The following is a 25,989-nucleotide window of genomic DNA, read 5'->3' as shown; positions in this document are numbered from 1 at the left end:
TAATGTTATTCCGGTTCTGAATGCTATGATGAAGTACATGCTGGACATTGTTGTCTCCCGGTGCCTATTTAATGGTTATTGATATACAATGTCGCCGTACATATGAAATAAATCAAAATATTGCTCTCACTAACAACATGAAAAGAAATCGGTCCTCCAATGTTTGTTTTTAAAATGTTGGAGGGTTTTTGAAATACTTATAAAAAGTTTTTCGTCCTAAGCATCTGTGTATTTTTTTAAGATTGTATGTAACATCCGAACACATGAGATATGTAAAAGGAGAGATCCTGTACGCTTTATATTGATGGATTATGTTTTTTTGAAAACAAAAGTGTGTGAAGACAATATACTTCCGGCTGAGGATATCGTACAAGTCAAACGCTATCGCGAATTCCAAGAAAAATGTTTTCAACAGCAAACTTAATCACGGGTTTGGTCCGTGGAAGATTTTCAGGTCGAACCTATCGGAAGAAGCGGAACCTGTCTTTGCCAACCTCAAATATTGTAAACACGTGTTACATTAACTGGAGCTACAAAAAGGATTTTTTTATGCAAAAGAAAAAGGATCAATCACATCAAACTTGGTATTTCTTTATTTTTTTTATTTATTTTTTGTAAACAGAATACAATGGGTTTTTAATCCTATAAGCTACTGATAATGTTGTGGTATACAAGATTAACGCAGTATTTATTGACTGAATGAAATCAATACTTGACATATGTATGAGTGATCGCAATGAAATCGTACTTTCTATTATATTTATTTATTTTGATATCTTATTTGGATTACTTTTTATTTTCCTCAGTCGACTCTTACATTTAACTATTAGGCTCCAAGCATCACTGACGAGTCCGAGGAGGACGAACATGGGTATGATGTAGCATCACTGACGAGTCCGAGGAGGACGAACATGGGTATGATGTAGCATCACTGACGAGTCCGAGGAGGACGAACATGGGTATGATGTAGCATCACTGACGAGTCCGAGGAGGACGAACATGAGTATGATGTAGCATCACTGACGAGTCCGAGGAGGACGAACATGGGTATGATGTAGCATCACCTGACGAGTCCGAGGAGGACGAACATGGATATGATGTAGCATCACTGACGAGTCCGAGGAGGACGAACATGGGTATGATGTAGCATCACTGACGAGTCCTAGGAGGACGAACATGGATATGATGTAGCATCACTGACGAGTCCGAGGAGGACGAACATGGGTATGATGTAGCATCACTGACGAGTCCTAGGAGGACGAACATGGGTAAGGTGTAACCTTATTGACGAGTCCTAGGAGGACGAAAAAGTGTATGACGTAGCATCACTGATGAGTCCTAGAAGGACGCAACATTAGTATGATGCAGCATCACTGACGAGTCCTAAGAGGACGGAAAATGAGTATGACGTAGTTTAATTCGTTGTTTAGCTCTACTGTATCTTATCTAATTTTGTGGCAAATGGTGCTGGTAATTTGTTTTGTATTTGTAAATGCCTAGAGATCTTCATTTCTGAGAAGCTGAGTAAACCCTCCAAAAATAATTAATTAATTAATTAATTAGTGAAACGATAAATAACTACGTAAAACAAATAAAATAGATAAATAAATAAATAAATACACACGCTTAAACTTTATAAGGAATGCATTATTTATCATTTTCATAAATTTCGATCCGCGATTGTTTTTCACTTCAGCTCTCTATGAATTTGACATACTAAATATTTGGTGTATGTTGTACTGTTTATATAAAGCTGATTCATGATTAAGAGTTATTAGCTATCGATGAGGATTATTCATAATATTCGTCATGTATCCATTTTCATAAAGTCATACATTGGAAACTCTGACGCTATCCACATACTAAAATATTGTCTTTAATAGTCAGAAATAAACGGTTCATATTCTATAGGAATAAAAAAATCTACATCGGATATTAAGTATCATATATTTTGTCAACATGTACTGGTTCTATATTGAATGTGTGTATTTATTTATATTTTCTCATGCCAATAAAAAAATCACCTGTGAGGTTATATGGGCAGATATTGCTTCACCTACAATCAAACCCCAGATAGGTACCAAGAGATGACTGGATGCTGTTGATATTAGACTTATACAGATATCAATGTGAAATCCTGCTTACTTACACATCAAACTGTTTAGAAACTCATTATAGAATTTTTTAAAACAGAAATTTAAAGATAACAAAAGGTTCAATTTAGAGAATATAATTTAAAACAGAAATTTAAACAATAACAACAGGTGTCAAAAGTCAGGCACTGGACCAGGGTTAACGTCCTGTGATGGACAGGCAGTTTGGTAGCCTTTAGATATCAAGGGTGTGCCTCACGCACCTAGCCACTGTAGCGAGATAGCTGGGGAGGGATCGTCGATCAGAGTAGATAGCATACTGGACGGTAAAGTACATCGGGATCCCTGAGATAAGGTTACATGAGCTTGCACGTGCCTTGGTAATTATATGCCTCGCGGGGTGGGGTATTGTCATCCAATCGGGGCTTAATTAGAATTGAAGTGTTTTGGTATTATTAATACTAAGACAATAGACAGTAGAGAGAGAGAGTAGCGGGAGAAGAGCAGGAGAGTGGTTGGAGACTAGAGCTCGGGAGCTAGACAAGGCAGTGCGGGCCTGTAGAGGGGAGTAGGAACTTAAGCGGGAGATGGGGGTGGACTTGAACAGGATCTTGTGTAACCACGGCAAGAAATAAAATTAAACTCAAATACCACGTGTCGGAGTAATTATTGTGTAACACTATTCTATCTCATAATTACGTTAAATTATCTCTACATGTTGCCCACGTTTTTCAGATTGAACTGAAATTCATTTTAAAACATGTCCGTATTTTCATTGTTGGTATTTGTAATCATGAAAGAGAAAAATCTCCAAACCGTAAAGGCTCAAAATTGTATATTTGTGTTCTATGTAGATATATGCTATGGGATGACACTGAATATCACGTGACACTCATTCACCTGTATAGTAAAGGTGTACTCTTTTTTATTATTTTGTGAGTGATTCAAGTGTAATGTGGTTACATCATATATATTCACTCCACGTGAGAAATACACATTGCGTCATATTCGGGGCTTTGCTGTTTCTCTCACAACACTAAGATGTATATATCGTTGAAACAAATGGTAAAAGAAAACACATGGTTTTTAAAGTCGTTTACAGTGGATTTATCTCCCCTTACTGTTGATGTTGACCTGTTTCAATGAACCGTGGCTTGATAAACAATTGGACAATGCTATCCGTTATTGTTTATTATTTACAGGATTCAATATAACATAACAAATATACAGGCAAGTAAAAAGATATAAAAAAACTCTATATAAGTCTTCTTATTGGCTCAAAAATACATAACACCATTGTAATGGACAATGATTATGAAAACGAATATATGATATTTGTCCATAGAACTTCATTGTGAACATATCTAGGTAAGTACGATAACTCTTGTACAGCAGAACAATTTCATTGTGAACAGAGGTGGATGTATCTATGTAAGTACGTTAACTCTTGTACAGCAGAATAATTTCATTGTGAACATAGATGGTGTATCTAGGTAAGTACGTTAACTCTTGTACAGCAGAACGATTTCATTGTGAACATAGGTGGATGTATCTAGGTAAGTACGTTAACTCTTGTACAGCAGAACGATTTCAGGGAATACAACACCAAATTAATGTTTCCTTGATCAACAAGTAGGTCCTATCATAAAGTATGTGCAATGTCTAGGAAACTATGTAAGCTCATTCACAGCTATTGATTAATAAAATTATCAAAATTTGAAATCCAAATATCCATGTGTTGTATTCGGATTAATATTGATTTGCAATGATCATATGAATAATACAGTATGAGGAATGTAACTGAGTATTGCCACTGAAATAAGCATCAACAGGTATATGTATATAATAAGTTATAGTAATGATATCTTTTATTGCTTATTTCTTGACAGTTTTCTCCCTTTAAAATTGTTCATATAAAGTTTAATGTCTTACATATTAATTATAATTTTCATAACTAAGAAAATACACCCCGAGCCATTCTTGATCTACTTTTACATAGTCTATTGTAATGCGTGTATATTTATAAATATGTATCATTCCGGTTCCTCTGTACATCTAACTTGTTTTGTTTTTTGGGTTGTTTTACCCTTTCTTTTTGTTATTTAATCATGTCTTTTTAATAATCGGATCTTTGTATTCTGTCCAATCGGATTTCGATTTCCCATGAGTAATCATCAGCATTTCCGCTTCCGGTTTTGGAGTAATCGTTTCCTCTTCATATTGGCTCCAGTCGGTACGCTTTGCAATGACGTACATAGCTAGGTGCATGATCAGCACAACTACCTTCACAACAAGTTCGATCACGTGACGCTTTAACCGGAAATCTTCAATATCGTACATGGAACATGCTCCTTTACCGCGACAGGAAGAGCTCCAGGTCAAACAGGAAGTATCAGTAACCATTCCCATAACTATCGGTCCAGGAAACCAACCTGAAAAGGTAGAAAAAGAATTGACTTCCGGTTATCATGAACGCACTATAATGTAATCTTACCAGAGAAACTCATTAGGCAATTATTCAAAAGTTAAAATATTCAGAAGTCAATCACCCTTTTCAGGATTTAGAAGTTTTATTGTATAGCATTTAATCTTTTCGGAGGTTTATCCCTACATGTCTCCGATAAGGACTAGGAATTCCGATCCACTCCCGGTTACTTTTATTTGGTAAACTGTTTTCCGAAAAATGAAAAAAACTACTCAGTGGTTCAGTAAAGTTCTCTAGTCATATACGTACACATGTATAAATACCACTCTTTTGACAACTTGTTTCTAGCGACGAAAATTGGCAAAAGGATGACGATCAATTTGAAAGATGTGTATTATAAGTGACTGTACTTAAAGTCATTTAGATTTTTCCATTCAGATTTCCTTTACTTTCTTTCGATCTATCATCCATTCGTGAGTTACAGTGGTTTATTTTGTTTTCTGTTAATTTTTTTTCACATAAACTATGATTGACTAATTATCTAAATCTGCGAAGTCAAATCACCAGATCTGATTTCCCCGTATACATGTAATCATATAAATGCTTTGTCGGAATAAGCCCGGTCTAGCTCACCGAGAAGTGTTTGAAGAAATGTTGACAACCCAACTGCTAACGACTTCTGTTTATCCGTGACGCACCTAGAAACAAATAGGTAAATAAATAAATAAAATCTTTAACTACCTCTTGATACAACAAACATTTTTTAAAAATAGTCTGGTATATTTTATCAATCTGTAAGTTTGCGATTGATTTACTGCGTTATTTGACGTTAACCAACAAATGCTATCGTTTAACAACGGAACCTAATTATAACATTGTAATACCTGATTGTAACAATGTAATACCTGGTTTTAACATCGTCATACCTGACAATAACATTGATATACCTGATTGTAACAATGTAATACATGAATGTCATACCTGATTGTAACAATGTAATACCTGATTGTCCTACCTGACAATAACATTGCCATACCTAATTATAACATTATCAAACCTATTTATGATAGGTCAAAACTGATGGTAACATCGTCATTCTTAATTGTAACATTGTCATGCCTGATTATAACATTGTCATACGTGATTATAATATTGGCATATCTGATTATAACATTGTCACAACTTAATGTAACATTATCATACCTGATTATAACAATGTAATACCTAATTACACCATTGTCATACCTGATTGTAAAAATGTAATACTTAATTATAACATTGTCATACCTGATTGAAACATCGTCATACCTGATTATAAAATTGCCATACCTTATTGTAAGAATGTAATACATAATTATAACATTGCCACACCTGATTATAAAATTCTCATACCTGATTGTAACAATGTATTATCTGATTGTCATACCTGACAATAACATTGCCATACCTATCTATAACATTGTCATACATGATTGTAACATTCTGATACCTGATTGTAACAATGTAATACCTGATTGTCATACCTGACAATAACATTGCCATACCTATTTATAACATTGTCATACCTCATTGTGACATTGTCATACCTGATTATAACATTGTCACACCTGATTATAAAATTCTCATACCTGATTGTAACATTGCCATACCTGATTATAAAATTGTCATAGCTGATTATAAAATTGTCATACCTGATTGTAACAATGCAATACCTTATTATAACATTGTCATACTTAATTGTAACATTGCCATACCTGATTGTAACAATGTAATACCTTATTGTCATACCCGATTATAACATTGTTACACCTGATTATAGCATTGTCAAATTTGATTAAACACATTGTCACACCTGATTATAACATTGGCATACATGATTATAATATTGTCATACCTGATTGTAACATTGCCATACCTGAGTATAACATTGTCATACCTGATTATTACATTGTCATACCTAATTGTAACAAAGTATTACCTAATTATAACATTGTCATACCTGATTATAGCATTGTTAAACCCGATTATAACATTGTTACACCTGATTGTAACATTGTCATACCTCATTATAACATTGTCATATTTAATTGTAACATTGCCATACCTGATTGTAACAATGTAATACCTGATTGTCATACCTGATTGTAACAATGCCATACCTGATTATAACAATGTAATACCTGATTGTCATACCTGATAATAACATTGCCATACCTATTTATAACATTGTCATACCTCATTGTGACATTGTCATACCTGATTATAACATTGTCACACCTGATTATAAAATTCCCATACCTGATTGTAACATTGCCATACCTGATTATAAAATTGTCATAGCTGATTATAAAATTGTCATACCTGATTGTAACAATGCAATACCTTATTATAACATTGTCATACTTAATTGTAACATTGCCATACCTGATTGTAACAATGTAATACCTTATTGTCATACCCGATTATAACATTGTTACACCTGATTATAGCATTGTCAAATTTGATTAAACACATTGTCACACCTGATTATAACATTGGCATACATGATTATAATATTGTCATACCTGATTGTAACATTGCCATACCTGAGTATAACATTGTCATACCTGATTATTACATTGTCATACCTAATTGTAACAAAGTATTACCTAATTATAACATTGTCATACCTGATTATAGCATTGTCAAACCCGATTATAACATTGTTACACCTGATTGTAACATTGTCATACGTCATTATAACATTGTCATATTTAATTGTAACATTGCCATACCTGATTGTAACAATGTAATACCTGATTGTCATACCTGATTGTAACAATGCCATACCTGATTATAACATTGTCATACTTAATTGTAACATTGCCATACCTGATTGTAACAATGTAATACCTGATTGTCATACCTGATAATAACATTGCCATACCTATTTATAACATTGTCATACCTCATTGTGACATTGTCATACCTGATTATAACATTGTCACACCTGATTATAAAATTCTCATACCTGATTGTAACATTGCCATACCTGATTATAAAATTGTCATAGCTGATTATAAAATTGTCATACCTGATTGTAACAATGCAATACCTTATTATAACATTGTCATATTTAATTGTAACATTGCCATACCTGATTGTAACAATGTAATACCTTATTGTCATACCCAATTATAACATTGTTACACCTGATTATAGCATTGTCAAATTTGATTAAACACATTGTCACACCTGATTATAACATTGGCATACATGATTATAATATTGTCATACCTGATTGTAACAGTGCCATACCTGAGTATAACATTGTCATACCTGATTATTACATTGTCATACCTAATTGTAACAAAGTATTACCTAATTATAACATTGTCATACCTGATTATAGCATTGTCAAACCCGATTATAACATTGTTACACCTGATTGTAACATTGTCATACCTCATTATAACATTGTCATATTTAATTGTAACATTGCCATACCTGATTGTAACAATGTAATACCTGATTGTCATACCTGATTGTAACAATGCCATACCTGATTATAACATTGTCATACTTAATTGTAACATTGCCATACCTGATTGTAACAATGTAATACCTGATTGTCATACCTGATAATAACATTGCCATACCTAATTATAACATTGTCATACCTGATTGTCACAATATAATACCTGAATGTCATAACTGATTGAAACAATGTCATAATTCATTGTTACTTTGCCATACCTGATTATAATATTGTCATACCTGATTGTAACATTGCCATACCTGATTGTAGCAATAAACTATCAAATTATAACATTGTCATACCTTATTGTAATATTGCCATACCTGATTATAACATTGTCATACCTGATTGTAACAATAAACTATCAAATTATAACATTGTCATACCTTATTGTAATATTGCCATACCTGATTATAACATTGTCATACCTGATTATAACATCGCCATACCTGACTATAACATTGTCATACCTGATTGTAACAATGTAATACCTAATCATAACATTGTCATATCTGATTACAACATTGTCAAACCGAATAACAACATTGTCACATCTGATTATAACATTGTCATACCTGATTGTAACAATAAACTATCAAATTATAACATTGTCATACCTTATTGTAATATTGCCATACCTGATTATAACATTGTCATACCTGATTATAACATCGCCATACCTGACTATAACATTGTCATACCTGATTGTAACAATGTAATACCTAATCATAACATTGTCATATCTGATTACAACATTGTCAAACCGAATAACAACATTGTCACATCTGATTATAACATTGCCATACCTGATTATAACATTGTCATACCTTTTTGTAACAATGTAATACCTATTTATAACATTGTCATACCCGATTATAACATTGTCAAACCTGATTACAACATTGTCATACCTGATTGTAACATTGTCATACCTGATTATAACATCGCCATACCTGATTATAACATTGTCATACCTGATTGTAACATTGTCATACCTAATTACAACATTGTCATACCTGATTGTAACATTGTCATATCTGATTGTAACATTGTCAAACCTGATTATAACATTGTCATATCTGATTATAACATTGTCAAACCTGATTACAACATTGTCATACCTGATTATAACATCGCCATACCTGATTATAACATTGTCATACCTGATTGTAACATTGTCATACCTAATTACAACATTGTCATACCTGATTGTAACATTGTCATATCTGATTGTAACATTGTCAAACCTGATTACAACATTGTCATTCCTGATTGTAACATTGTCATACCTGATTGTAACATTGTCATACCTGATTATAACATTGTCGTACCCGATTGTCGTACTGTCATAACTAATTCACCTCCTTACATTGAGGTTTTGACAACAGATATAGTGACATGGTCCTGTAATAAGCCCACCTCTTTATTTGAAAGGTTATGGCAACATAAACTGTATCATGATCCTGTAATAAGCCCACCTCCTTACTTTTAGAGGTTATAACAATAGATACTGTATCATTGTCGTGTAATAAGCCCAACTCAATACTTTGAGAGGTTATGACAACATACTGTATCATAGTCCTGTAATACGCCCACCTCCCTACTTTATGAGGTTATAACAACATAAACTGTATCATGGTCCTGTAATAAGCCCACCTCCCTTCTTTTAGAGGTTATTACAACATATACTGTGACAGGGTCCTGTAATAAGCCCACCTCCTTACTTTTAGAGGTTTTAAAACATATACTGTGACAGGGTCCTGTAATAAGCCCAGCTCCCTACTTTTAGAGGTTTTAAAACATATACTGTGACAGGGTCCTGTAATAAGCCAATCTCCTTACTTTTAGAGGTTATAACAACATATACTGTGACAGGGTCCTGTAATAAGCCCAGCTCCCTACTTTGAGATGATATGACAACATATACTGTATCATTGTCGTGTAATAAGCCCACCTCCCTACTTTGAGATGTTATAACAACAGATATTATATCATGATCCTGTAATAAGCCCATCTCCCTACTTTGAGATGTTATGACAACAGATACTGTATCACGGTCCTGTAATAAGCCCACATCCCTACTTTTAGAAGTTATGACAACAGATACTGTATCATTGTCATCCTTGATCATTACATTGTCAAACATGATTAACATTTTCATACCTGATGCTGAATATGATGCTCGGCATTCCTGCCATTGTTGCCACGAGGCCACCAAAGCAGGCGAGTGCCATGTATGGTGCTAACATCTTACAGTCTGTATCACATAGACCTGGATTGGCTGTTCCATTTACACCCACGCAGGAACATCCCTCAAACATCTACAATTTATTAACACACCTATATAGATATCTTTATGTATCGAAATGTAGTAATGATGCCTATTTCATCTTTTCTTTGATTTATTGTATATATATATATACTTATTGATTGTTTTTATTTGATAATTCAATTGATTTTCTTTTGAGATTAGTTTCGTGGACATTTAACAACAAAAGTGTTACAACACTAACTCAAATACATATGAATATTTTCTCTATAGAAATTGCTTATTCTAATCTGATTGGCTGTTGAGGTTCGTACATTTATATCATTTTAGCATAATCATATCGTTTTCCTCGAATACAGCTTTGATACAAAATTGCGACATGTTTCATCAATATGAATTACCTGGCCTTGTTGATCCGTACACCCGGCGTGACAAGGCGAAAAGTAGTTCCTTCCGTCTGATCCACAAACTGGGAAATAATCGGTGTCATCACACAGGCAACTTTCTGTACAATTCTGAACATTGTAACTAATCGGAGAAAACAAAATTAGGCTTTACGTTTAAATATGACTAAGAGTTTTCTTGCGTGGTTTATTGTACGTGTACTTGATGTCGACCGACTGTGCATGTGCACGTGTTTGTGCTGACATCACAATGACTACAAAAACCAGTCAAATTAGCAATTCCGTTCACGCGCGCATTCGTTTTTGATAGTCATCACTGGAAAGATGGTTGCGTGATCAATAATGCATTTAAGGACGTTTTCCTCTGATGTTTGACTGGAAGTAAGAAATAATTCAACACGAAAATGAATTCCAAGATAATATCTTTAACTTTTGTGTTTTGACATATTTTGTTATTCATAGTTGTTTTTTCAAGCTCAAAAGAAACAAATCATGAAAATATTCTCGAATGAGCTTTTGGCTGTTTTCAGCATTATCTTCTAAATATAGTTCTGTTTCAATTAACATTTTCTACTCTCTACACCATCATATCTCATTTTAAAGTAAAGGAATGACTTCGTTCTCTTGTTAACAGTTTTTTTCTCTAAGAAGTACAAATATTTGATTTTGAGCGATATTTCGCGAAAAAATCGAGCAAATCAAAGAAAAAAATATACGGATGACTGAGTTTCTGATTGACAACTTCTTCGCCAAGTTTGGTACAAGATCTTCCAACAAACTATTCCATGCGTACCTGTGACCAAATCATCCCTTTCTTATGTCGATTTTTTTTTTCATTTGAGGTTGAATTTATCGAAGAGCTGTTCTAAAAAAGTCACACGTACAAACTCTTTAATTTGTGGCTCCTCTTCTCAATGTGCAAGATGGCGGAAACTGACAGACAAATTTACAACACTATTTTTTTGCGAGGTGCAGATTATGGTACAGGTGAGGTTGATGCCTTGTGGTCAATACTAATTCGAATTAACCGGTCTCTTCAACTTACATAATTTCGAGATAATGCATATCTTACATCTTTACGTCGAATCCTACGATCTCCGGGTTGTTACAACCGAAGAAATATCCGGCAATAGGAATCAAGACAGAGAAAGCAGAAATTCCGAAGATAAGTTTGGCACATCCGACTGGGGTCATTTTGAGTTTGGAAATGATGCATCCGCCCAGGAAACTCCCCAGTGACGCAGCGAGCACACCGATAATACCTGTAAAATATACAGCAATCACACAGATAATACCTGTATAATATAAAACAATCACACGGATAATACCTATATATTACACACCAATCACACAGATAATACCTGTAAAATACACAGCAATCACACAGATAATACCTGTATAATATACAGCAATCACACCGATAATACCTGTAAAATACACAGCAATCACACAGATAATACCTGTATAATACACAACAATCACACAGATAATACCTGTATAATACACAGCAATCACACCGAAAATACCTGTATAATATACAGCAATCACACAGATAATACCTGTATAAAATACAGCAATCACACAGATAATACCTGTATAATACACAGCAATCACACAGATAATACCTGTATAATACAGCAATCACACAGATAATACCTGTATCATACAGCAATCACACAGATAATACCTGTATAATACACAGCAATCACACAGATAATACCTGTATAATACACAGCAATCACACAGATAATACCTGTATAATACAGCAATCACACAGATAATACCTGTATAATACACAGCAATCACACATATAATACCTGTATAATACAGCAATCACACAGATAATACCTGTATAATATACAGCAATCACACAGATAATACCTGTATAATACACAGCAATCACACAGATAATACCTGTATAATATACAGCAATCACACAGATAATACCTGTATAATATACAGCAATCACACAGATAATACCTGTATAATACACAGCAATCACACCGATAATACCTGTATAATATACAGCAATCACACAGATAATACCTGTATAATATACAGCAATCACACAGATAATACCTGTATAATATACAGCAATCACACAGATAATACCTGTATAATACACAGCAATCACACCGATAATACCTGTATAATATACAGCAATAACACACACAATACCTGTATAATACACAGCAATCACACCGATAATACCGGTATAATATACAGCAATCACACAGACAATACCTGTATAATACACAACAATCACACCGGTAATACCTGTATAATATACAGCAATCACACAGATAATACCTGTATAATATACAGCAATCACACAGATAATACCTGTATAATACAGCAATCACACAGATAATACCTGTATAATATACAGCAATCACACAGATAATACCTGTATAATATACAGCAATCACACAGATAATACCTGTATAATACACAGCAATCACACCGATAATACCGGTATAATATACAGCAATCACACAGACAATACCTGTATATTACACAACAATCACACCGGTAATACCTGTATCATATACAACAATCACACAGATAATACCTGTATAATATACAGCAATCACACAGATAATACCTGTATAATACACAACAATCACACAGATAATACCTACAGCAATCACACAGATGTATAATACACAGCAATCACACAGATAATACCTGTATAATAGACAGCAATCACACAGATAATACCTGTATAATATACAGCAATCACACAGATAATACCTGTATAATACACAGCAATCACACAGATAATACCTGTATAATACAGCAATCACACAGATAATACCTGTATAATACACAACAATCACACCGGTAATACCTGTATAATACACAGCAATCACACAGATAATACCTGTATAATACAGCAATCACACAGATAATACCTGTATAATACACAGCAATCACACAGATAATACCTGTATAATATACAGCAATCACACAGATAATACCTATAGAATATACAGCAATCACACCGATAATACCTGTATAATATACACCAATCACACAGATAATACCTGTATAATACACACCAATCACACAGATAATACCTGTATGATATACAGCAATCACACAGATAATACCTGTAAAATACACAGCAATCACACAGATAATACCTGTATAATACACAGCAATCACACCGATAATACCTGTATAATATACAGCAATCACACAGATAATACCTGTATAATACACAGCAATCACACAGATAATACCTGTATAATATACAGCAATCACACAGATAATACCTATAGAATATACAGCAATCACACAGATAATACCTGTATAATACACAGCAATCACACTGATAATACCTGTATAATATACAGCAATCACACAGATAATACCTGTATATTACACACCAATCACACAGATAATACCTGTATAATATACAGCAATCACACAGATAATACCTGTATAATATACAGCAATCACACAGATAATACCTATATAATATACAGCAATCACACCGATAATACCTGTATAATATACAGCAATCACACAGATAATACCTGTATAATATACAGCAATCACACAGATAATACCTGTATAATACACAGCAATCACACAGATAATACCTGTATAATATACAGCAATCACACAGATAATACCTGTATAATATACAGCAATCACACAGATAATACCTGTATAATACACAACAATCACACCGATGAAACCTGTATAATATACAGCAATCACACAGATAATACCTGTATAATACAGCAATCACACAGATAATACCTATACAATAAACAACAATCACACAGAAAATACCTATATAATATAGAGCAATTACAACGATAATACCTGTATAATATACAGCAATCACACCGATAATACCTGTATAATACACAACAATCACACAGATAATACCTGTATAATATACAGCAATCACACAGATAATACCTGTATAATATACAGCAATCACACAGATAATACCTGTATAATATACAGCAATCACACAGATGATACCTGTATAATACAGAGCAATCACACAGATAATACCTGTATAATACACAGCAATCACACCGATAATACCTGTATAATATACAGCAATCACACAGATAATACCTGTATAATATACAGCAATCACACAGATAATACCTGTATAATACACAGCAATCACACCGATAATACCTGTATAATATACAGCAATCACACAGATAATACCTGTATAATATACAGCAATCACACAGATAATACCTGTATAATACACAGCAATCACACAGATAATACCTGTATAATACACAGCAATCACACAGATAATACCTGTATAATATACAGCAATCACACAGATAATACCTGTATAATACACAGCAATCACACAGATAATACCTGTATAATATACACCAATCACACAGTTAATACCTATATAATATACAGCAATCACACAGATAATACCTGTATAATATACAGCAATCACACAGATAATACCTGTATAATACACAGCAATCACACAGATAATACCTGTATAATATACAGCAATCACACAGATAATACCTGTATAATATACAGCAATCACACAGATAATACCTGTATAATATACAGCAATCACACAGATAATACCTGTATAATACACAGCAATCACACCGATAATACCTGTATAATACACAGCAATCACACAGATAATACCTGTATAATATACAGCAATCACACAGATAATACCGGTATAATATACAGCAATCACACAGATAATACCTGTATAATATACAGCAATCACACCGATAATACCTGTATAATATACAGCAATCACACAGATAATACCTATATAATATACAGCAATCACACAGATAATAGTATAATATACACCAATCACACAGATAATACCTGTATAATACACAGCAATCACACAGATAATACCTGTATAATACACAGCAATCACACCGATAATACCTGTATAATATACAGCAATCACACAGATAATACCTGTATAATATACAGCAATCACACAGATAATACCTGTATAATATACAGCAATCACACAGATAATACCTGTATAATACAGCAATCACACAGATAATACCTGTATCATACAGCAATCACACAGATAATACCTATATAATATACAGCAATCACACAGATAATACCTGTATAATACACAGCAATCACACAGATAATACCTGTATAATACACAGCAATCACACAGATAATACCTGTATAATATACAGCAATCACACAGATAATACCTGTATAATATACAGCAATCACACAGATAATACCTGTATAATACACAGCAATCACACAGATAATACCTGTATAATACACAGCAATCACACAGATAATACCTGTATAATACACAGCAATCACACAGATAATACCTGTATAATACACAGCAATCACACCGATAATACCTGTATAATATACAGCAATCACACAGATAATACCTGTATAATACACAGCAATCACACAGATAATACCTGTATAATACACAGCAATCACACCGATAATACCTGTATAATATACAGCAATCACACAGATAATACCTGTATAATACACACAATGTATAATATACAGCAATCACACAGATAATACCTGTATAATACAGCAATCACACAGATAATACCTATATAATATACAGCAATCACACAGATAATACCTGTATAATATACAGCAATCACACAGATAATACCTATATAATATACAGCAATCACACAGATGATACCTGTATAATACAGAGCAATCACACAGATAATACCTGTTTAATACACAGCAATCACACCGATAATACCTGTATAATACACAGCAATCACACAGATAATACCTATATAATATACAGCAATCACACCGATAATACCTGTATAATATACAGCAATCACACCGATAATACCTGTATAATACACAACAATCACACAGATAATACCTGTATAATACACAGCAATCACACAGATAATACCTGTATAATACACAGCAATCACACCGATAATACCTGTATAATATACAGCAATCACACCGATAATACCTGTATAATATACAGCAATCACACAGATAATACCTGTATAATATACAGCAATCACACAGATAATACCTGTATAATACACAGCAATCACACAGATAATACCTGTATAATACACAGCAATCACACCGATAATACCTGTATAATATACAGCAATCACACAGATAATACCTGTAATCACACAGATAATACCTGTATAATATACAGCAATCACACAGATAATACCTGTATAATATACAGCAATCACACAGATAATACCTGTATAATATACAGCAATCACACAGATAATACCTGTATAATACACAGCAATCACACAGATAATACCTGTATAATATACAGCAATCACACAGATAATACCTGTAAAATACACAGCAATCACACAGATAATACCTGTATAATACACAGCAATCACACCGATAATACCTGTATAATATACAGCAATCACACAGATAATACCTGTATAATATACAGCAATCACACAGATAATACCTGTATAATATACAGCAATCACACCGATAATACCTGTATAATATACAGCAATAACACACACAATACCTGTATAATACACAACTAACACACCGATAATACCTGTAAAATACACAGCAATCACACAGATAATACCTGTATAATACACAACAATCACACAGACAATACCTGTATAATACAGAGCAATCACACCGAAAATACCTATCACACCGGTAATACCTGTATCATATACAACAATCACACAGATAATACCTGTATAATATACAGCAATCACACAGATAATACCTGTATAATACACAACAATCACACAGATAATATCTGTATAATACACAACAATCACACCGATAATACTTGTATAGTACACAGCAATCACACAGATAATATCTGTATAATATACAGCAATCACACAGATAATACCTGTAAAATACACAGCAATCACACAGATAATACCTGTATAATATACAGCAATCACACAGATAATACCTGTATAATATACAGCAATCACACATAATACCTGTATAATCACACAGATAATACCTGTATAATATACAGCAATCACACAGATAATATCTGTACAATACACAACAATCACACCGATAATACTTGTATAGTACACAGCAATCACACAGATAATATCTGTATAATATACAGCAATCACACAGATAATACCTGTATAATATACAGCAATCACAATAATACACACACAGATAATACCTGTATAAATACACAATACAATATACACACACACAGATAATACCTGTATAATACACAGCAATCACACAGATAATACCTTTATAATACACATCAATCACAATTACACCGATAATACCTTTATAATATACAGCAATCACACAGATAATACCTGTATAATATACAGCAATCACACAGATAATACCTGTATAATACACAGCAATCACACCGATAATACCTGTATAATACACATCAATCACACAGATAATACCTATAGAATATACAGCAATCACACCGATAATACCTGTATAATATACAGCAATCACACAGATAATACCTGTATAATACACAGCAATCACACAGATAATACCTGTATAATACACAACAATCACACCGATAATATCTGATACATCACACAGATGTACCTGTATAATACACAGCAATCACACAGATAATACCTGTATAATATATACCAATCACACAGATAATACCTGTATAATACACAGCAATATAATACACAGCAATCACACAGATAATACCTGTAAAATACACAACAATCACACAGATAATACCTGTAAAATACAGAGCAATCACGCAATCACACAGATAATACCTGTATAATACACACCAATCACACAGATAATACCTGTATGATATACAGCAATCACACAGATAATACCTGTAAAATACACAGCAATCACACAGATAATACCTGTATAATACACAGCAATCACACAGATAATACCTGTATAATATACAGCAATCACACAGATAATACCTGTATAAAATACAGCAATCACACAGATAATACCTGTATAATACACAGCAATCACACCGATAATACCTGTATAATATACAGCAATCACACAGATAATACCGGTATAATATACAGCAATCACACCGATAATACCTGTATAATACACAGCAATTACACCGATAATACCTTTATAATATACAGCAATCACACAGATGATACCTGTATAATACAGAGCAATCACACAGATAATACCTGTATAATATACACCAATCACACAGATAATACCTATATAATATACAGCAATCACACAGATAATACCTGTATAATATACAGCAATCACACAGATAATACCTGTATAATACACAGCAATCACTGACATAATACCTGTATAATATACAGCAATCACACAGATTATACCTATATAATATACAGCAATCACACAGATAATACCTGTATAATATACAGCAATCACACAGATAATACCTATATAATATACAGTAATCACACCGATAATACCTGTATAATATACAGCAATCACACAGATAATACCTATAAAATATACAGCAATCACAGAGATAATACCTGTATAATATACAGCAATCACACAGATAATACCTGTATAATACAGCAATCACACAGATAATACCTGTATAATATACAGCAATCACACAGATAATACCTGTATAATACCGCAATCACACAGATAATACCTATATAATATACAGCAATCAAACAGATAATACCTGTATAATATACACAATCACACAATCACACAGATAATACCTGTATAATACACAGCAATCATAATATACAGCACACACAGATAATACCTATATACACAGCAATCATAATACATAATACACAGCAATCACACAGATAATACCTGTATAATATACAGCAATCACACAGATAATACCTGTATAATATACAGCAATCACACAGATAATACCTGTATAATACACAGCAATCACACAGATAATACCTGTATAATACACAGCAATCACACAGATAATACCTGTATAATACAGCAATCACACAGATAATACCTGTATCATACAGCAATCACACAGATAATACCTATAAAATACACAGCAATCAATACCTGTATAATACACATCAATCACACAGATAATACCTATAGAATATACAGCAATCACACAGATAATACCTGTATAATATACACCAATCACACAGATAATACCTGTATAATACACACCAATCACACAGATAATACCTGTATGATATACAGCAATCACACAGATAATACCTGTAAAATACACAGCAATCACACCGATAATACCTGTATAATATACAGCAATCACACAGATAATACCTGTATAATATACAGCAATCACACAGATAATACCTGTATAATACACAGCAATCACACAGATAATACCTATAGAATATACAGCAATCACACCGATAATACCTGTATAATATACACCAATCACACAGATAATACCTGTATAATACACACCAATCACACAGATAATACCTGTATAATACACACCAATCACACAGATAATACCTGTATGATATACAGCAATCACACAGATAATACCTGTAAAATACACAGCAATCACACAGATAATACCTGTATAATATACAGCAATCACACAGATAATACCTGTATAATACACAGCAATCACACAGATAATACCTGTATAATATACAGCAATCACACAGATAATACCTGTATAATACACAACAATCACACAGATAATACCTGTATAATATACAGCAATCACACAGATAATACCTGTATAATACAGCAATCACACAGATAATACCTATATAATATACAGCAATCACACAGATAATACCTGTATAATATACAGCAATCACACAGATAATACCTGTAAAACATTTCCAGAGTTAATCGATCTATTAACGAACTTTGTTCGTGTTGCTCTGGTGTTGTTGAAGATATGTCATGACTTTTTAATCTGTGATTATTTTGTTGACCAACGAATAAAGCTGTTTCGTCGACTCAAAGAATACCTACCCTTAAATAAACTCCGATTCGGAGACACCTAATAATGTAGGATAACAAAGAAGTCTACCCAGACATACATTATATAGCGCTCTCACCCATCACTATGTTTGCGAACCAAGCCGGAATCTGGAACTGTGTTTCCATGTACTTCGGTAAGAAGGCCAAGACACCTCCGACATAAAACAATATCAGACAGTTTGCCACCACCACTAGCATGTACAGTCGGTTCGTCACCAGCAGCCATAGGCCTTTAATGATATCTATAATAAAGAAATGTACAGAATTAATACCATCTGTGCTGTCTGTATCAAAAATACAGAAACTTTCCGATAGACCTCTCCGTGTTGTGTCTTCAGACACTGGATACTTGTAAGAAAAGATTGGGAATGATCATCGCTTGTTTTGTCTGTATCCTGATTGTCTTCTTTATGAATTCAGTTGCAAAGTCACTAGATCTACAACCCCCTACATTGCTTATTCTGCATAAATACAGAAACCTTCCTATTATCTTCTGTTGTATCTATAGAATACATCATGACATAAAGACACTTTCTAAACGACCTCGTCTCGTTATGTGTTTCCATGCAATATAGGAATGTTTAATTGTATTTCCTTTTCTAAGATTCACTCTACGTGATGATACAGTCAATCTAAGCACTATAAAATATAGGCGTGTTTTGATGTACGTTACCTTTCACATTTTCAAGAAGTCCTGATTTCCCGTCAGAATGATCAGCTGGTTTCGGTTTGAACCTGCGCGGGAAACAGAAAACTGGAATACCCGCCAAGATGGCGAGAAATCCAAACAAAAGGAAGCCGAGCCACCAAGCCCCAACCCAGCGGGGGTCGCGCGGACTGATGTTAACGTCTAGAAAACAAAAAGGCAAAGAATAATATGCAACTTCAGACAAGTTTGAACTCTTACATGTACAGTTTATGTTAATAGTTTGTAGAAATCACAAAAGGTGTTATCCAAAGTAAGAGCATAACTAGAGAAAGCCAAGGACAAATGTAAGGGTTAGTATTACATAATACAGTGTCATATTGTAACGTGCAGCCTAGATTTGCACACGGCGGGTAAGTCTCTGATTCCTTGCAGAGATAATAACAAATGCCGATACATACATATAGCGTGTAATAGCAAACTCTACCTGAGTTAACAATAAAACTAACGAACGAAATAGTATTCACATGGACTGCTGTCCCGACACAGACTGTTCTGACTAGCATGTGAGCTTGAGTACAAGCTCGACACCCAGTGACTTCACCTAACCCTAGTTCCAGCTACTGAACTAGTCGCCGAGCAAAACCACTTAGTCGATCCTGACTAAGCCCTAGTTTGTCCTACCTACTAAGTCAATCCTTGCTCGTGTTCCTAGCTCGGGCTCTAACCTAACCCTATAGCTAGTTACCCACAGTCAAAAGTCCAAGCTTTGGTGAGAACTAAACAGCCCTCGCACCAACTTGAAAAGCGGTTTCGGAAAAGTCACTATTTCAGACTCTCACCCACCACCTGTTGCAAAAAACTGTGTTATGTACTTTGTAAGAAGTCTTTCGTCGTCTGTGTATCTTTGAAAGCTTCACCAACAGTCAGTATAACAGCGATCACAATCATTCAAAGTACTTTCTATTTACACGTATAATAAACACTTTCATTAGGTGTGACAATCATTGGTATTTGATTAACCATAAATGATGCATACTAAAATATTAACATAGTACAGAATACCTTTCCATACCTTACTACAGAAGTATAAACATTTGTATTAATCGACAAAAATCATTAGATGAACAAATTAACAAACATGTAATAAGCTATAAGTCATATTCAAGGGACATAGCTCTTATACTTCACTTTCAATTACAATATATAACTAGAAATTGTTCTTAACAATTTGGCGGGCTTTTCACTTCTTTGGCGACAAGTTGACCGGAAGTTGACATTTATCCTGATAACAATATATGAGAAAGATTCCTTGTTTGTTAGTCTCTACAACATATCCAAAGATGAACTTTGAATCTTGAAACGTTAAGGAGATATAACTACATAATAACGAAGAAATACACTTTTTAAAGGTTCAAACATATTTGACCCCTGTGACCTTGAATGTCGGTCAAGGTTATTCATATTTGCAAGCCTTATAATGTAACATATGATGATCAAAATAACCCCAATATTAGTTCTCTAGCCCTTGTGAAACTGAACACTGGTACCCTATTTTGTATATTTGAACTTTGACATTTTGAGGGAAGTTTTCCTTATGACAATCACTAGGAAGTCTCCACAGAAGGTTTATAATCAATTTTATTATTGTATGCCTTCTAAAAATTGAGAAACTTCCATTTAACGATTTTTAGTTAATTGACATCTGTGACCTTGAAAGTGTGTCAAGGTCATTTATATTATCAAACTTTGTTGCCAGTTATATATGCTTCATATGTGTGAAATATAGAGCCTCTAGGCCTTTCAGAACTTGAAAAGAAGTTTTTCAAAGATTGGTACCCTTAATAGCAATTTTCAACTTTGACCCCCTACCGCAAACCGAAAGTTGAATTTTGAGGTACGTTTCTCTTATATCACTCGACAGGAAATGTCCACAGAATATTTATGTCCAAAGTTGAAGACTTTTGGCAGCTTAACAATGGAGAAATTACCATTTATCGATTTTTACATAATTGACCCCTGTGACCTTGAAAGTGGGTCAAGGTCATTCATATTAACAAATTTGATAGATAATTGATCAGACATCTTACACATGAAATATCAAGACTCAAGGCTATGCAGAACTTGAGAAGAAGTTTGTCAAAATTGGTAACTTAAAATAACACTTTTGAACTTTGACCCCTACCGAAGACCGGAAGTTGACCTTTGATGCCAGTTTTTCTCTTGTGAAAAGTGTTTTCGTATTATTTTACATAATATGGTTAAAACTGAGGTCACTAGCTGAAACAGTTCTTGAGTTACGGCATTTTAGGTAAAATCGGATATGACGTCATGGCGGCCATTTTGTTTTTCCGATGAATTTGAATATGTCACTAAATGGTAGAAGACATCTGGGGAAATCTTCTCAGTAACAATTTCATAAAATATAGCCCATCAATATTGATCTAGAACGAGTTTTCCTATTTGTCGGCATTTTTAAAAGATCACAAGAAATTTTCAAAATGGCGTACAGCGGAAATGGTAAATGTTTCAGAAGAACTGAAAACACTAACTTCATCGGAAGGACGTTCTGCATCGATCTGAATAAAAAAATTCAACGAAGTTCAAAATTGAAAAAAAAATTAAAATTTGTTAAATTTTGAAAAATTTACCCAACAGCGAGCTTTTTTATTTGACATATTTTCTGATAACATGTCATGACAAAAAATTGCACAAACTCTGTATAATCAAAGATTTTCGAGATATTGACGTTTTAAAGTTTTTAAGTTATGACGTCATGGCGGCCATATTGAATTTTTGACCTACTTAAAATATCGGCATCGACAAGTTCATATACGTATCAACAAATAAATGAATAGATTGTATGTCTAGCTTTTACAATTTAAAAGATTACGAACCCACAAAATTTGAAGAAGAATAATAAGAATAATAAGAATAATAATAATAAGAAGAAACCGAACAAAAACAATAGGTCTTTTCACAAGTTAGTGAAAAGCCATAATAAAATATCTTGGGTTAGGGTTAGAAATACATAGTACCGTATCATATATAACAAATATCTCGTGTTGGGGTTAGGGTTATAGTACATACATATATAACAAATATCTCGTATCATATATAACAAATATCTCGTGTTGGGGTTAGGGTTAGAAATACATAGTACAGTATCATATATAACAAATATCTCGTGTTGGGGTTAGGGTTAGAAATACATAGTACAGTATCATATATAACAAATATCTCGTGTTGGGGTTAGGGTTAGAAATACATAGTACCGTATCATATATAACAAATATCTATATAACGTGTTGGGGTTAGGGTTAGAAATACATGGTACATATATAAGAAATATCATATATAACAATATATCTCGTGTTGGGGTTAGGGTTAGAAATACATAGTACAGTATCATATATAACAAATATCTCGTGTTGGGGTTAGGGTTAGAAATACATAGTACCGTATCATATATAACAAATATCTCGTGTTGGGGTTAGGGTTAGAAATACATAGTACAGTATCATATATAAGAAATATCTCGTGTTGGGGTTAGGGTTAGAAATACATGGTACAATATCATATATAACAAATATCTCGTGTTAGGGTTAGGGTTAGAAATACATAGTACAGTATCATAAATAACACATATCTCGTGTTGGGGTTAGGGTTAGAAATACGTAGTACAGTATCATATATAACAAATATCTCGTGTTGGGGTTAGGGTTAGAAATACATAGTACAGTATCATATATAACAAATATCTCGTGTTGGGGTTAGGGTTAGAAATACATGGTACAATATCATATATAACAAATATCTCGTGTTGGGGTTAGGGTTAGAAATACATAGTACAGTATCATATATAACAAATATCTCGTGTTGGGGTTAGGGTTAGAAATACATGGTACAATATCATATATAACAAATATCTCGTGTTAGGGTTAGGGTTAGAAATACATAGTACAGTATCTTATATAACAAATATCTCGTGTTAGGGTTAGAAATACATAGTACAGTATCATATACGATAAAATATCCAGATCATTTAAGTTAAAGTATACTTCCCATAATTCCAATATTTCCCAGAGTGCATTGCGGTACACCAATAGCATTGTAATGTGTCTATTAAGCCCGACAATTACATAATCTTCAGTGATGAGTCACACTGATCATATATATTTTATATGTAGGTTCAAGACATACACTCATGACAAGATCTTCATATGATCATTACGGTGATCATGTCCAGTCAAGTGTGACCCTGAAATCATCACCTGTTGCAGTGTAGTGCAGGTTATGGTCCACTGAAGTGACCAATCAAATTTCACCAGTTCATAGCTTGTTTTAGCACTGCTCATTAATAGGTCTCAATACAAAGGGTAAACACCACAAGCTGTGTTTCTAACCCTAGTTTGTGGGGATTTCTCTACAGTGTTAGAGCGTTTGACTAGAGACCAAAGAGTTACTACAGCCTGGTGTTGGTGGAAGTGAAAACCCGAAACAAGAATACAAGCTATAGGCCTGATTCCAACCCCAGTAGCTAGGAACTGTGTTTTATGGCTCCTTCCAATTACATCTGTATTCATTATTAATTGCATCAAAATTCACCAATCAGGCCTTCATTTTCCTTATGCAATCAACACCGACTGCACAATAGGTTTTATTTCCAGGGAAAAGGAGTTGATAAATTCTTGCTGCTGAT

General features: G+C 33.5%; 1 protein-coding gene across 1 annotated transcript in view; it reads right to left on the bottom strand.

Moving 5' to 3' along the window:
• Positions 1 to 4,199: 4,199 nt before the first annotated feature.
• The window catches only part of LOC132549222 (solute carrier organic anion transporter family member 2A1-like), a 45,834-nt gene continuing 24,044 nt past the window's right edge, over positions 4,200 to 25,989 (bottom strand). The window contains exons 3-9 of the mRNA XM_060213136.1: positions 21,315 to 21,491; positions 20,719 to 20,883; positions 11,781 to 11,970; positions 10,706 to 10,832; positions 10,199 to 10,356; positions 5,152 to 5,216; positions 4,200 to 4,525 (exon numbers count right to left, since the gene is read on the bottom strand). Of these exons, the coding sequence (XP_060069119.1) occupies positions 4,200 to 4,525; positions 5,152 to 5,216; positions 10,199 to 10,356; positions 10,706 to 10,832; positions 11,781 to 11,970; positions 20,719 to 20,883; positions 21,315 to 21,491 (1,208 nt within the window). The remainder of the gene's footprint in view (positions 4,526 to 5,151; positions 5,217 to 10,198; positions 10,357 to 10,705; positions 10,833 to 11,780; positions 11,971 to 20,718; positions 20,884 to 21,314; positions 21,492 to 25,989) is intronic.

This window comes from Ylistrum balloti, unplaced genomic scaffold (assembly GCF_031769215.1).
Source record: "Ylistrum balloti isolate Yb309-2 unplaced genomic scaffold, AGI_CSIRO_Ybal_v1 Utg370050, whole genome shotgun sequence".
Taxonomy (NCBI): Eukaryota; Metazoa; Mollusca; class Bivalvia; order Pectinida; family Pectinidae; genus Ylistrum; species Ylistrum balloti.
Note: the sequence above shows the minus strand (reverse complement) of the source record. Positions and strands in the feature narration are given on the sequence as shown.